This window comes from Alnus glutinosa, chromosome 9, assembly GCF_958979055.1.
Source record: "Alnus glutinosa chromosome 9, dhAlnGlut1.1, whole genome shotgun sequence".
NCBI lineage: Eukaryota > Viridiplantae > Streptophyta > Magnoliopsida > Fagales > Betulaceae > Alnus > Alnus glutinosa.
The window spans coordinates 3,411,163-3,427,004 of NC_084894.1; the positions used below are offsets into that span (position 1 = coordinate 3,411,163).

At 33.7% G+C, this 15,842-nt stretch overlaps 1 protein-coding gene across 1 annotated transcript; it reads left to right on the forward strand.

Annotated features, from left to right (window-relative positions):
• The first annotated feature begins 1,409 nt into the window (after positions 1 to 1,409).
• Positions 1,410 to 2,936, forward strand: LOC133877937 (cyclin-dependent protein kinase inhibitor SMR9-like). Its single transcript, XM_062316393.1, has one exon. It carries the CDS (start codon positions 2,075 to 2,077, stop codon positions 2,462 to 2,464), a length of 390 nt encoding a protein of 129 aa, XP_062172377.1. The 5' UTR covers positions 1,410 to 2,074; the 3' UTR covers positions 2,465 to 2,936.
• The last annotated feature ends 12,906 nt before the right edge of the window (positions 2,937 to 15,842 follow it).

Genomic DNA, 15,842 nt, shown 5'->3' on the forward strand with positions numbered 1-15,842 from the left:
TTTTTTTTAAAAAAAAGGATATAAGTTATGCTATAAATACGAAAGAGTTCTTATGAGATTTATCTATCCGACTAGATGTCGAGTAATCCATTCCTATTTAAATAAGTAAATTCTTATAAAATTTACATATCCAACCCTTTTTATAAAGACACTTTTACATTTATCGGTAACTCCTCAATTTTGTTTGTCTTCTGACTCTTCTCTGTTTTTAGCTTCTTTATTCTCATAAATAATTTTTTCCTTTCCTAGGCTGATAAGGAGTTATTAACTACTAAGTATAACCGTCCCTGATCAGCTCAGGCTGCAAGTAGTCCTGCCTGGCCTGATTATTCCTAATCTATATAATCCCTAGGATGCACAAACTTTTGAAATATATTGATTATTCTCTCTTTGGCTCTAGAGTTTTCCTTGGTTTAGCGGTTTTAAGAGTACGTTTTGAAAAATAGTGACTTCAAAGTATATTTAATGATAGTATAATTTTTAAAAATGTAGTTAAGTGTTTGATAAAATTTATATAATATGTTTTTAAAAATACTCATTTTAAAAATTATGCGTTTTTAAAAATGCACCCATTTGCTTGCTGCACAAAAACGAGACAATTTTTTTTGTGATTTTGTTTAAAAATGTGTTTGGTCTGCAAAATCGCAAGGTAGGCCAAAAGCACTCCCAATCTAATATGTGCCAGTTTCTTATAAATAGAAGACCCATGTACTATTTGTATTTAGACAAAGAGTAATGCTAGAAATTGACCATATTTTTATCTCACAATTATTCTACAATACTAATGCGGTAGTTCTTAGCAACCTTTATATCAATCATTGGTAATAATAATAATAATAATAATAATAATATAGAGGATTAGTTGAGACTGTCACATCAACACTATAAGATAAATATTTGAATTTTTACATTACTCCAAAACAAATAGAAAAAGAAAGAAAAAAACAAAAAAGAAAAAGATCATACTGGTGTCACGAAAATACCAAAAATGAGATTAAAATTATAAGCTTATTACATAAACCCTTTTCACACTGCTTGAATAATGATCTTTAGTATGCCAAAAAAAATAAAAAATAAATAAAATTGAAGAGCTCTCTCTCTCTCTCTCTCTCTCTCTCTCTCTCCCCTCTTTTGGCTTTTTGTTGAGGGCAGCGGGCAGGCCTGACCGAAATATCTATCCACAAGCAATACAAACCCCAACACAAAAGTGTGAAATCAGGTTAAAAAGAAGAGAGAAATAAGAGGAAATATATTTAATTACTTTTATAACTCTTCCACGGGCAGCGGGCAAGGCCCTGCCCAAATTGTTCCCAATCAATCAATCAATCAATCAATAATCCCTAGGATCCATAGAAATTTGAACTAACTAAGCTCTCTCGCTCTCTATCTCTCTCTGGGTATTGCTTAATTAGGGCAACGGGCAAACCTGCCCAGATTATCCCCTTCAAACATAATTATATAAGGCCTAAACCAGCACTTAAGTTTGAAATCTCTCTCTCTCTCTTCCCCTCGCCCTCTAGGGTTTACTTAGGGTTTCTCTGGCCTTACTCAATGCCTCAGAGGTTACTTAGGCTATAGGTAAATTTTTCTCTTCCTTAACCTCTAGGCCGGGTTTCTTAAAGTTGCTGTTATTCATGGTTTTATCAAGGTTTAGGGTAGAGTTTTGATAATCTTAGGTTACAAGATTATGTGTGTGCTCACAAAAGTTTCTGGGTAATTAATCTCCTCCTAGAAAACCTCATTTCTGGCTTTGGGAATTCAAAAGTACAATCTCTATATTTAGTGGGTTTTTTTTTTCTTCCTCAAGCAGTACTTTTGAGCTTGAAAGTGTTTCTGTTTCGAGAGGGTGGTAAGGTGGTTACTACACTTTCTTTTTAGTTTTTACAACTTTTCAGTCAAATTTAGTAGCTTTAAAGTATCCCAGTAGGGTTTTCTAGTGGTAGTTTTTTTTTTTTTGTGTTTTAGCAATCTTCCTTGTAAACTTTACTCCTGCCAGATTCAGTAAACTCTGATAATTTGTACTTCACTTCTATCCAACTAAATCTAGCAGAAGAGCGTTATCATCCAGTTTCAAATGGCTCCATCTGGTAGAATAAGAAGTACTAGAAAGCAGCCAAGAAGATCAAACCATTTCAAGAAGCGGCTTCCACACTCCAAGAACAATCAAGAAGCAATATCAAGGAATTTGCCTTCTTCTAACTCTTCTTCCACCTCCACCTCCACCTCTGGTGATTTTTCAAAGATAGGTGACATAGATTTTGAGGGTGTTGAAATCCCTTCAAGCGGCTGCTGCACACCAAAAGCTCAGAGATTCCGAATACCCGAGATTTCGACATGCCCGCCTGCCCCAAAGAAGCAAAAACTAGTTTCAAATTGCTCGTTGGAAAGATCTCCGATTGCATTCTTTGCTCCTCCAGACTTAGAGCTCTTCTTCTTCTTTGCACTTCGAGATATTTCGGTTTGACATATATATATGTGTGTGTTTATAGAGTCGTATGAAGATCATTTCACCAATTTAACTAGGAGATGATCTTTATATATATAGGAAGTTCTTTTAGCTTAGTTTGTGTTTTTCCGTCTTCATGAGAATTTGGGATTTTGATTGGGTGATCTTTGGAAGCAGTTGTTAGCTTTGTTTCCCCTTTAATTTGCTACTGTTTTCAAATTTCTGGGCATATTAATCACTAAATTTAGCTGGTGTTCATCTCCAACTAAATTTAGCCTCTATACCTACTTTCCCTTTTATTATGTATTGCTGACCCTCTAGAGTTTGGTGAGTGCAGTGTAATGGGTGGGATTTCAGGTTTGTGAGTGTTTTTAGCTTGCAATTATATCAGCTTTTGTGTGTTATAAGTCAACCTGAATTAGTAAAGCCATAGACTTCTTTCTGTGTGTAAACACTTCTTTATATATATTATCATTCTGTCTTCTTATTATGTTGCTTTCCCAACAAATGTTTGTACAATTTACATATGTATTCTCCCGGATTCAAAGGTCATATTCTGATACTAGACCTACAACTCTTTTACAACTTGTCAACACGTGCCAATAATTTATTTTTAATAACCGACTTAGCTCCAACCACGTGCGGAAAGAATTTTACCCATTGAGCCCTTAAAAAGTGGGTTTGCACATTATTTACAAATATCAACAGGCACTGTATATCTACCTTCATTTGAGATAAGGCTTTCAAATATATATTGCAGTTCAAATTATGGCCATTATGTGAGGTGACTAGCCTATAAAACCCCACTAATCATATTGGAGGACCATTGTTTGTCTAAGAAAATTAATTAGACTCAATTAGTGGCTTATATTGTCAAACCTGAGGGTCCCCTAAATAGTTGATGTACCCCACCGTACCCCACATTTGGATGTGATACAATGTTCTCTTGCCCGCAAAAGGGCTTTCCAGAAAAGGTCTTCCTAGTTCCCAAATATATGTTCTGTTTTTGGAGTGTAACAAAGGAATTTCCATGCTAGGGTTTCCCACATGGAATGCTCTACTTGCAGTTAAAATTTTCTTTGGATTTTGGCCCCAAAAGAGAAGACAAACGGATAGAGATATTTTATTTTAAACAATTTATTTTTTGCTACCTACGTACGCACTCAGATTGCTAGTAATCCTGACAGCATATTCTTATGATCGCCTACTTATCCGAACGCATCTCGAACAGCTTGCTTAATTATTTGTCGGGGCAAATTGTTAAAGTATCCCACATTGCTAAGATTTCTTTCACCTTGACACTTTTATAAGTCATGGTATCTCATCCTCTCTCATTGCGTCTTTTGAGAATGAGTAAGGCCAGTAAACTTTCACATGGTATCAGAGCCACATGTTTCTTGCAATAATGAGTCTTTCTCTTTCGTTGTTGTTCACGTGTTTGGCCATTAGTTACCACACGTGAGGGGGCGTGTTAAAGTATCTCACATTACTAAGATTTCTTTTACCTGAACACTTTACAAATCATAATGTCTCATTCTCTTTCAATGTATCTTTTAAAAATGAGTAAGGTTCATAAATTTTCACGTAAATAAATTTCTTCTCATATTTTTCTGTCTCAGCAATTTAAGCAAAAGAAAATGACCGAGAAATCCGAGTCAAGACAAAGTTCCGAGTTGGACACGGGTGAAGTTAGGGCTTTAACTTTTTCTTTTAACAGTGTCGTCAGTGGGAACACAAAAGGGGAAGTGGGCGGGGGGGGTGTTTGGGTTAATTTTTTTATGCAAATTGTTTGGGTGAGATCATGTAGGTTGTCAGATCTGTGGGTGTCTGTGTGTCTGAGCAGAGGCCAGCATGCACAAGAGAATCCAATGAAGAGGCTCTCGTGCGGGTTGTGATCATTGTCACCTTAGAGAATCTCAAGAAATTTCTCATCATTTTTTTCCCCAACTTTGGTACTTTCTACTCCATACTAATTTTATCAAATTGATTTGGCCCATCAATTAGGATAATATATATATATATATATATATTTTAATTCTGTGTATTAAATTAATAAATGCTTTTTAATAAAATATGCATTTGTTTTTATTCATTAACATTGGTTGCTCACTGACATAATTTTATTCGATGGAGTCTAACTAGAGAATAAAAGGATGATAAGGATGCTCTATCTAGATTTTTTTAAAGTAATTTTATTTAGATTTTGCCAAAGACATAATCTTGTTTAAGAATTCCAAGCGATATCCAATAAATTAATTAATTTTTTTTTTTAACAACCGAGATCAGGGACGGAATTAAGTGTCGGCCAAAGAGCTATGCATGACTCTCTTGATTTTAATTTTTTTTTTTTTTTTTAAGTTATGCTTAAAAACTAAACTTGACCCCTATCAAAATTAAGTTTGGCCCTTATTTATACATAATGTGACCCTCTCAAATTAAAAATTGTGACAATCATGCATGACTAGAATTTTAACAAAATCCTTCTTATTTTCTTTTACAATCGGCTGGTGAGAACTTAGAACATAATACATGGATGATTAATTTTGTTATATATGGGTCAGGTTCCATGATTCCATCCTAGTACTAATAGATCAAATTGCATGCATCTGGAATTCTCGGATTCTTTTTTCTTTTCTTTTCCTCCAATCATGCATGTTCTACAGGGCACTAAAATTCATCTCACTGATAATGTCTAGAACGTACACTCGGGTCCCGGCCAAAAATAACCTTTTTTTTTCTTTTTTCTTTGCCAGATCAGTGTATGCATTAATTAGTGCATTTTTTTTTTTAATTTTTTTGGTCATTTTAGCAGCTAATTAACGTGATGAAATGACTTGAAAAAGTCACATCAATGGGTAATAAAGCAAAGAACTTTGAATATCTCACCGGTGGAGATTAATTTTAGGAATATACAAATGCAGAAAGAATATGTGAGGGACAGTTTGCATTCATTACAAGTACTCCTCTTCTCAGATGATGGGTTCCCTTTCCCTTAGATAACCCTTTTTCACATTACTGAGGGCCCTTCTTTGTTGGGAATGATCATATCTGCATGCATGTGCATTCAATCTAGGGTTTCATGAGCATTCCCTTAGCTTCTTCCACACGGCCTTGACAAAACATAGCTCCTATATATGTGCATGCACGTGCATTTTGTATATATTGTTGGGACACAACAACGGCGTTTTGCTCGTCATGCTAACGGTTCTTAAAACATGCTTTGTGAAGTGTGACCACAAATATCATGAAAGGTTTTGATTGTCTTTATTAGACACCAATTTATTTTCAGATGAGATGGTCAAGGACCCAATCCAATATATATATATGTATATATCTTGACAATTATGAGCATATTTTTCGATTAGTACTCAAAAACTCATCAATCCCAACTTCTTGGAATGATCTGTAATTCATATAGAAATTAAGGATATGATCCAGGAATTAAATGATTGATTAAATCATTTAAAAATATTTTAGCATTCTCCCTCATGTGTGAGCTCAAACTTCATCTTAATTAATAAATTAATGAATCCCAATAAATGAAATATTTAATTGAATTAAAAGGTGAATGATATATGGATACAAGGTTATCTTTGTACGTTCTGATAGTCTGATACCATTTAAATCATCACTTATTTCAAAACTTAAGCTGATAAAAAATTATTGTTTATCATTTAAGTAATATTAATTTTAATATGTATATAATTTTGTACTTCTATCTATAAAAAGGGTTATCATACTAAAAGTCATGGCTCCAGGAGCCCTGATCTCGTCTCTAGGTATATTAAACACACACACACACACACATATATATATATATATATATATATATATATATATATATAAAATAAAAGAAAAAGAACATTTTGTAACGAATTATTGTGTCTTTCTTTTCTTTCTTTTTTTCTCATCGGTACAATATCTCAGAACAGTGTTGATCGATGTTGAAATTTTGGCAACATTCTGAGTCCACTTACTCTAACTGTTTGTTCATGTCTATCTTTATCAGCAAATTCGAGACTGATAAAATCCAAGTTAATCCGTGAAGTTAATTTATTTAATATTAATATTAACTTTTATTTTCTAAAAGGAAAATTGAGGTTGTACTTATTTATCATTTATATTTAACTTCATTTGGAGAGATCAGAGAGCTAGCTAGGGAGACACAGCATTGGAATGAGGGATGATAAAATGAATGAATGATGGCACTTTATTTAAGTTATGACAATAATAAGAAACTGTATATGGATTGATGTCTCTCCTAAAGTAAAGACAGCTTCTTTTTCAATTCCAATGATGTGATATATATCTTATGAAAGAAAACACCGATCACATTACTTTGATTTGTTAAAGTAAATTTATTAACAACAACATTGCTAACTTTTCTAGAATCCGAGGTTGCCCCACTTCTAATTCCACAAAGGGTTGATGCATGTTGTCTTCTTTAGCTTTTGGGTCAAACTAGTTACAACCCACAGTAAATATTTGGTGCACCCCCCAATTAGCATTTTGATTTATTTGGTGTATTGTAATATGTAATTAATGCTATTTAATTAAGTACACTGCTATATGACTCCCATATGATTTGATGATATAATAGTAAAAATCAGTCATGATAAAAAAAAAAAAAAACATTATCCTTATCGTATGACAGTCGTATAACGATCTACTAAATAACATTAACCTACAAAAATGTGTAATGCATTAGGGAATTAGCTTGAAACTCACGTCTTAGGCGCGCAACTACCTTGTCCCAAAAAAAAAAAAAACTTGAATATTTCATGGAGAGGCAAAGGGTTAAAGAAGTGACAACTATTTCCTTCTTTTTTTAATTACCTTAAAAACTTAAAATCATTCTAGACCTTAATGGCTATTAAGTGGTGTTATAACCCAGAGAAAAGCGCTAACTACATCTATGATATCACTGCAAAAATGCTAGTCAATTTAGAGTTTTCCTGAAAATATTCCTTATCAAGCTCAATTTCACCTACTAACATCAAGCCATGTGATACTGGAGTACCGCATGACATGCCTCGTCAAGGATTTAAGGGGAGGTTTGTAACAATCGGGTTCTATATTGGGAAGAGATAAATAGCTCACATATAATGAGTGATTCATAAAGATACTTATGGGTACTAAGTCTCACATTGCTTAGTTACTAGGTGAAACTGAACTTTATAAGAGATTTTAGAGAAACTCTAAATTGACTAGTCATTTTAAGTAATAATACAGATGTGGCTAACACTTTTCCTTCGGTCGTTACAAGTAAAACTTAAACACCTCTTGTCAACTTCCTTGCCATAAATCATCTTTAATCGAAATTTAAAATTTGTCTTCTTGTTCCCTTGTATGAATGGATTCGGATCCTTTATAATTAGTTGTCTGAATTGACAAGTGCTGCACTCCGAACTGTCCGTAACAAGTGGGCCTTGCATTTGCCCTCTCTGGATAGGTTGTTCAAATTACGTGAAATTCGAACAACAAATTACATGGAATCATTATTCACAATTAAATTCAAATTGGAGCCTCAATAGATCATCCAACCATATAAAATACAACAAGATTCCCTTCTCTCTCTTTTTGGCCCTCAAGAAATTAACTAGACTCAATAGCAAGTATTTTGTATTGTTTTTGTCCTTGTTGTACCTATTAATATTGTTAATATTTTATAAGGATGTGAAAAGGCTTAACTAAAGAGGAATCCCAGGCTTCGCTTTAAAGGGGGTACGTTAAAAGGGTCATAATTGTCCCATTATTTCTGATCAATGTTGAGGCCTAAAGAATCTCTCCTCGTGGGCTGGGCTGTACAACATATTTATTATTGGGCTCTTAGTGTTAAAAGGTTAGATTCCTTTCTTCTTTCTTTCTTTTCCTTTTCCTTTTCCTTTTTTCCTTCTTTGTTGATGTCATTATTGTTTTAGAGGCTCATTTTGTTCATCGGTCAATGGATACAAAAGTGAACAAATAGTAGCTACTTTTTCTCAATCCTCCTGCAAGTTACCATCCATCCCTATCTACCTTTATGATTTATGGATTACTTAATAAGAGGTGATATACATCTTTTTTAAGCCATTCTCTCCTTTCTCCCAATTTTCAAAATTATTATTGGATCCGTCAGACTCGACTCATGTATATGCGACACGTGACCTTTCAGATTCAATGATAATTTTAAAAAGTGGAGATAATGAGAGAAGAACCCGAAGAAAAAATGAATCATTTCTCTTCATTGTTACGAGTAGATTCATTATAATTCTTAGCGGGTCGATTAAATAGTATTGATAGGATAAAGCTTAAGCAAATACGATGTACATTAGAGGGATGGGGTTTGAGCTCACGACCTCCATTACTTATCTAGCTCTAAGGGTTTAATCTAGTAAGAAATAATGAATTTAATCATTTAAAATAGCCGGCCGGTGTTCTCTCAAGATTCATATGAAATCACTGAAATCAGGTATCATTTAACCTTGTACTTAGTTGAATTCAATTGAGTTGCAATTATGTAGAATATTATGTTAACAACAAAAGTTTTCTTCTTAATTATTTGGTGGGAAAGGTGTGATTTATCTTTTAAAAGAAGTAGACCCAAAGATCATTTGCAAAATCTGTGCCAGCTTTTGTTTAACTTTGCTTAGGGCTACGCACAAAACAAAGCTGAGAGAAGGGCATCCCGACAGTAGCCCCCCAGCATGTCACGATTTATTTTGTAAAAGAAGTAGTTGTCACACTTTAGACTGAAACAGCGTTTGTTCTTGCACTAATTAAACTTTACATCATTAATTTTTTATTCAGCAATCTAAATAAAATAACTCTCATCACAATCAATACCTTACTTGGTGTACCCAAAAATAATTTCCAAGTGAATGGGTCTCCCTAGTTCATAATTAGCTTAACAAGGCTCGTTCCAAACCGGTACTCACAAGCATGCCAAGCGTATAGAAGCGAGCGCAATGGCTTTGAGAATTGAGATAGTACTAACGCCCGCAAAACATCACAGCTAGCCATATTAAACGAAGAGATATAATCTTTTATCACCCCAAGACACAATTTTTGACCACCTTGCCCATGTGGCAAGATGGTCCCCCTAGCTAGCTTTAAGGTTTTGAGATATGGTTCCCAACCAACTTTTCACATAACTATCCTATGTGGCAAGGAATTATTGGATAGTTGTGATTTATTTATTTATTTTCAAAAGAGAAATAATTAAAACACTCACACTCCACAACAATGACACAACACCAAGGCACAATGGAGTGGGGCCCACACATGGACCTCACTCCATTGTGCCTTGGTGTTGTGTCATTGTTGTGTAGTGTGAGTGTAAGGATCACTCCCCTATCTCTAGGGTTTTTTTTTCCTATAAAAAAATAAAAAAATAAATAAAAATATTGGAGAGATTCTGACTCAAGCATCAAAGTGTCATCGCCGAAATCCTGGAGATATCATTTTATCTTCTTCCTATTTTGCATGCTTATTCAATTTGGGGATCCGCATGCGATGAGCCAGTTCTTTAAATACTATTGAACATCCCATGCAAGGTCGGACCTTTGTTATTAGTTGGTATTTTTTGGCAACCCCAAATTTTTTTACGATTCCTATAAAAACACTATTTTTTTTTTTTTTTTCTATCATGCCCAGTCAACGTTAACTTTTCACTTCCTCTAAACAAATTTAAGACTTTTATACATTTTTATTTTACATAAACGTGCACGCGCATACACATATAAGGACTATATATCACTACCAAAATACATGACTTTTGTGATTGAGTTTTAGTGGCCTTTCAGGCATCCTGAAAGGCCACTAAACAATAGTTATTTTTGATCTATGGCCCTTTTAGAAGGTCAATAATCATGGAATCAGTAATCCAATGACACGCTACTAATTAGTGGCATGTAGTGGCATGTTAAAACGACACACCACTATATATATCTACGTAGGTTCGGAACCTCAAACAAACAAAAAAAAAAATCCCTGTTCCACCTCGGATTCCATGTTTAATTTACTATATTACTCTCTGTTCATCCATACCATACAATGATATGATTAGCTAGGTTAGTAAGAAAATATCCTGGACCGAAGAGAGACAGTACTGAAGGACACAAGTATTTTATCCAAGAGTTCCATGAGCAAAAGGAAAAAGAAAAATGGCTTAATAATTATAAGGCTAGAGTGAAATCATATATTGTTAGTGACTAATCTTTTTGATTTAAGGATTAAGGAATTAATCATTCCATATAGATTTAAAACACACTTTACGAAAGAAATCAAGCTCAACTTTTGTATGTTTAGTACTTTGAGATTAGTAGTCTTTCCATGCTTGGGTCTATATCATTCACTTTGGAGAAGAGAATATTATTTTGGGATGTTGAACAATTATTTTATTGGGCAAAATTTTCTTTCAAACCGGATGAAAATAATCTACTAAATTGACATCCGACATTGTACGTAGCACGTCCTTCTTACGTGCATTTTAATTATCACATACATTTTTAAAAATGCAAATAAGAACTACATGCTTTAAGAATAAGTGCTAGTTTAATAAATTGTATCGGAGAAAAACTACTATTTTCTTTCCCTTTTGTAGTGAGTTTCTGCCGTTCCTATAGTTGTATTCTTCGTTTGAAATGGAGAGGATACTATTCCGTTTGCCAAAGGCAACGACAATCACCCTTTGAATGTAGAGGTTGTAAAAAAAAATAAAAATAAATAATAATAATAATAATAATGTGTGTATATATATAAGTTTCAAGGTTCTAATTAATGGAGGACTGATGACCATGGGAGTGAATATATAGTGATCATTATTTATGTTTGCATTATTCCTGCAATCAAATTGTGGTATTCTCTTTTAGCTCTATCATTACTATTGTTGTTTTATCTTTGTTCTTGGGCTGTGATTTTATGGGCTAAATGTTCTGTTTTGGTTCTTCGTTTATACTCTATTGTCCTTTGTTAAATAATAGGTTATCAATTTTTTCTACAAAAATAAAATATTGGATGAAAAATGTTTGGAATATTACAACCTCTTTTAAACTCACATGACACTTTACATGAGTGTCACGTGGCCTAACATTAGTGAATAAATATTAAGTAACAAAACTTGACGAGTAAATTTAATTATTTAGTATTTGGCGTGACGGTCCACATTAATGTCATGTAAATTGCCGCGTTATTTTATAAGAAACTTGTAATAAAAGATCTGGCATGCAAATGGCTGCCTTTAGTCAACAAATTAATACACGTTTATTCTAGTGGCCAAAATTTTTCTACTAGGACCACGTCTTTAATTATCCTACAATCAATTTTAAAAATTGTTTAAAGGATAATAAAGTAAGAGGATTCGAACGTGGTAGTGCTTGTCCTCCTTGTCATTTAAACAGATAGGAGTATCTATCAAATAATTATTTGAGAATTATTTTTAAAAAAATTATTATTTTATTATTTTTTATTTGAGATTCCTTGTGGTGCATAGGTGAGGGATTAGATTCCTTACAATTTTCTACTTGAATTAACAAAAAAATATACCAAAAAGGTATAATATTGAAGCACTCCGGACAATTCGAAGCAGTCTCGGACAGGTAGGTCCTATAACCACTCTCTTTGCCCGGGTACTGCTTAGCCCGACGAGACATTAATTTGCATAAAAATAATATTTTTTTAAAAAAAGATGCACATTAATCAGCGCATGCAGCCACAAGTCTTCGGAACAAAACAATTGAATAACATGTGTTGACAATGAGAGAATAAATAATTATTTATTTGTTAAATAAATTTAAAGAATTGGAGGAATAAATGGGATTTAATAAACATGGGTAGAATAGGCAATCCAAAAGTTTATGTTGGGAACAAGACAAATGATAAAGTTCACCAAGGTTGAAAAATTCTCGCAAACAGGATTGGGCTCAAGAACAACAATAGTTACTGTAATTTGAAAAATATTAATTAATTCAAGTGTATACAGGAAATTAGTCCATTCCCCACCAATAAAAAGAAAATTAGTAAATTAAATTACCTTTTCAAAACCCTCGAATCAGTTCTTCCGTTCATCAAATATAAATTATTGCGTGAATTTATAAGTGAATTATAATAAAATTTGGTTTTTTACATGATAATTAGGGCAATGACTCGAAATGTTCCCAATGAGTAGTTCAATCGGCCGGAAACCACGTTTCATGAAGCGGAGGTCACTAGTTCGAATCCCCCCTCCCCTTCTTGTGTGGACATGTAAAAAAAAAAAGAAGCAATTACTCGAAATAAAAGATAATGCAAGACAAATAAATATAAAGCAGAATAAATAAAGATACAAAAAATTATATGGTTTACTCTATGACTTATATTGACAGGATAAATACATTTTGCTCTTATTTTTTTGGTATGTTTACAATATAAGAGAATTAGGGTATATAAGAATAATACAAATAGATTTCAACTAATTAACTGATAAACTTAAATTGTAAATAGGTCACAAGCATTAGCCATACCTGCGCTATCACTTTAAAAGGACTAGACAATTTAGAGCTTTCCTAAATTCTAGTACCCATGAGTATCTTCAATTATAAATCGCTCACTTTATATATGTGAGCTATTCATCTCTTTCTAATATGGGACTGGGGTGTTATAAACTCTCCCTTAAACTCCTGACGTCCTTGTCAGGGCCACGTCATGCGATGCTCCAGGACCACATGACTTGACGTTACTAAGTGGCCGGCTTTTATACAATTTATAACGGCCCAAGAAAAAGTGCTAGTCACATTTGCACTATAACTCCAAAAGGACTAATCAATGGCTCTGATATTATTTGTAATGACCCAAAAAAAAAAATGACTAATCATTTTAAAATAATAACGCATATGTAATTAACGTTTTTCCTTAGGTTGTTCCACCATGACATCACTTGTTCTAACATTACTAATAATTCCATGTCACTCATCTTAACGTTAACGTTAACGTTAGCCTGTCATTATTTTCCCGGTTGGCAACGGCAGAGAGCAGGTGAGCCACCAAATCGGGGGACCGGAGTTTTTTTTTCTTCTTTCCCTCATATTCTGAGGTTAACGAGCGTTAACTGGCGTTGTTTGAAGAACTTTGATCTCCACCATTGGATCCATAACGGATGATGTACGTGTCACAAATCTAAGAGAAAATGAGAGGAAACAGGACCTATTCAAACGGGAGGGGAGAGCCGCATGCAAGCAAATCTCAATTGTTTATGTTGAAAATTGAGTTGGCCCACTTTTAGAAGTTTTTTGACTTTAAGGTTTCTATTAGACGTGTAATTTACTTGATTGATTAAACGAGTTTTGTTGAAGAAAAATGTGTTTTGCATAAAGTCTATATATTTATTGCTTCGTGAAGCCCATTTTATGTTCTCCTATTAAATATACTTTTTAAAATTAAGATATAAATATAGTTTATAGCCTATTTTGATTAATAGTCTAATATATATATATATATATATATTTTTGATATAACATAAAGATGAAAGTAATTCAGTGTTTTATGTTTTGAACTGTTTGTTAATATTTTTTGTTTTGAAAAACAATAAATAAAAAGGGATAATAGAAATGCGTTAGCAAACAATTCAAAACACAAAATAAATAACTTAACATGAAATCCACTTAATTCTTATGTCAAATATATATATATAAAAGGAGTGTATAAACAGAGCGGTTATAACCTCTTTTAAACCGCATAATCGCTTTTGAAGGCAGTTATAAATAACCGCTAACCGCCTAGTTATTTGAAGGCGATTAGCGATTAAAGGGTTTGCGAAAAGCAGTTAATAATCGTTAACCGTTTTTCTATATATATATATATTACAAAAAAACACATGGGAGAGGCTGGCATTGTTTTGGTATTTTAAATACCAAAACGACGTTGTTTGGTCATAAAAGAATATGTTTAATAAACATATGAAGTTTCTAGGGTTTCATACTTAAGTTTCATTTCTCATTCAAAAATTATTAATGTCTTGTACCAAAAGGCAAAATTTCCAAAAATTATTAAAGTCTTTTTTGAAAAAATTAAAATCCAGCCCAAAACTCAAATAACAATAACTGCTAACCGGTGATTATAAAAATAATCGCTTCCGCCTAGGCGATTAGTGGTTGCAGTTGGTAAAATGCAATAACCGCCTAGACGGTTAGCGGTTTTAGCCCATAACCACCGGTTATAACTGTTTGTACACCCCTAATATGTACTTTCGATTATATATTCATCAATTGTATAACTAATCTTTTAGGTCAATAATAATTTAAAGAAAATCTAATTATTAGATAAATTTTTTGTGCTGATCGAGATTGTGTGCAGTGAAGAGACCCTCACACGAGAGGGTACTCAGGCTCCACTCTATTAGGGTAGGCGCCCGAACTCCTATTTGAGCGGGATAAGGTTCAAGTGCTCTCTTATATGAGATTGTCCATCACTTATACACTCGACTTAGATCTATTTGGGTGTAACGCAATGTTATCTCCCTAATAATCATATCTTTACATTTGTTCCTCTCTTTTTTTTTTTTTTTTTTTTCCCAAAATCTATGATTAGTGAATGTAGCAACTAGCAAGGATAGTGTCTTATTCTAATAATTGTAGTATATGAGGAATTTAAACCATATGAAAGGAGTAATGGATTAGAATTCTCTTGTCCTTTAAAATATCACGTGATTTTTAGTTGCTTAAAATTTAAGAATAATCATCTTAAATTCAATAATAATTTTAAAAAAACACTCTAATCCTCCAAAGCTCGTACAAAAGATTCTCCTTGCAATTACAAACCTTGGCTTAAAAAAAAAGTGCCGTACTACGAAAATGACACTTCTCCTAACATGAATGAGCCTACCATTTTCTTTTTAGTTCTCACCCGCAGGTAAGAGATCACTTTTCCTTTGGAAAAACATTACTTTTCTATTTGTTTTATTATTATTATTATTTTTGTTCGAAAACCAGCAAAAGTTTTCTCCCAAAAGAAATGTTCAAATTCAGCGTGACACGTGGCTAACAATGCTGTCGCTTCCGCACTCTCGTGGTCCCCACCCTCGCGCCACGCGTTTACCGGAGTTAGCCCGTCAAGTGCGTGTCACGTGGGGTTCAAATAGTATTTTTTGTTTTTATTTTTTTATTATTTTCTCGCTCTTTTGTCCTAGGTAGCCTTTGCTAACCTCACCCGTGCGGGCCTCTATACCTTTCGCGCCCTCGCTTTTCCACCGGGAACCTGCTTTCACCGTTTCCTCAATCCCACGTCTGTCACCCAGCCGCCTCCCAACAGAGACAACCCAAAACTGGACGAGCGAGTCCCCGGTCACCACATCCAGGTGTCGAAGTAACAAAGAATTTAAACAGACGCGGGTCCCACAGTGGTGACGCAGCCTGGGGTGACGCAATCAAAGCCTTGGGTCTAA

Bases quoted from the DNA above. Each gene is read 5' to 3' on its own strand.
- LOC133877937 (XM_062316393.1), top strand. From the start codon at position 2,075: ATGGCTCCATCTGGTAGAATAAGAAGTACTAGAAAGCAGCCAAGAAGA.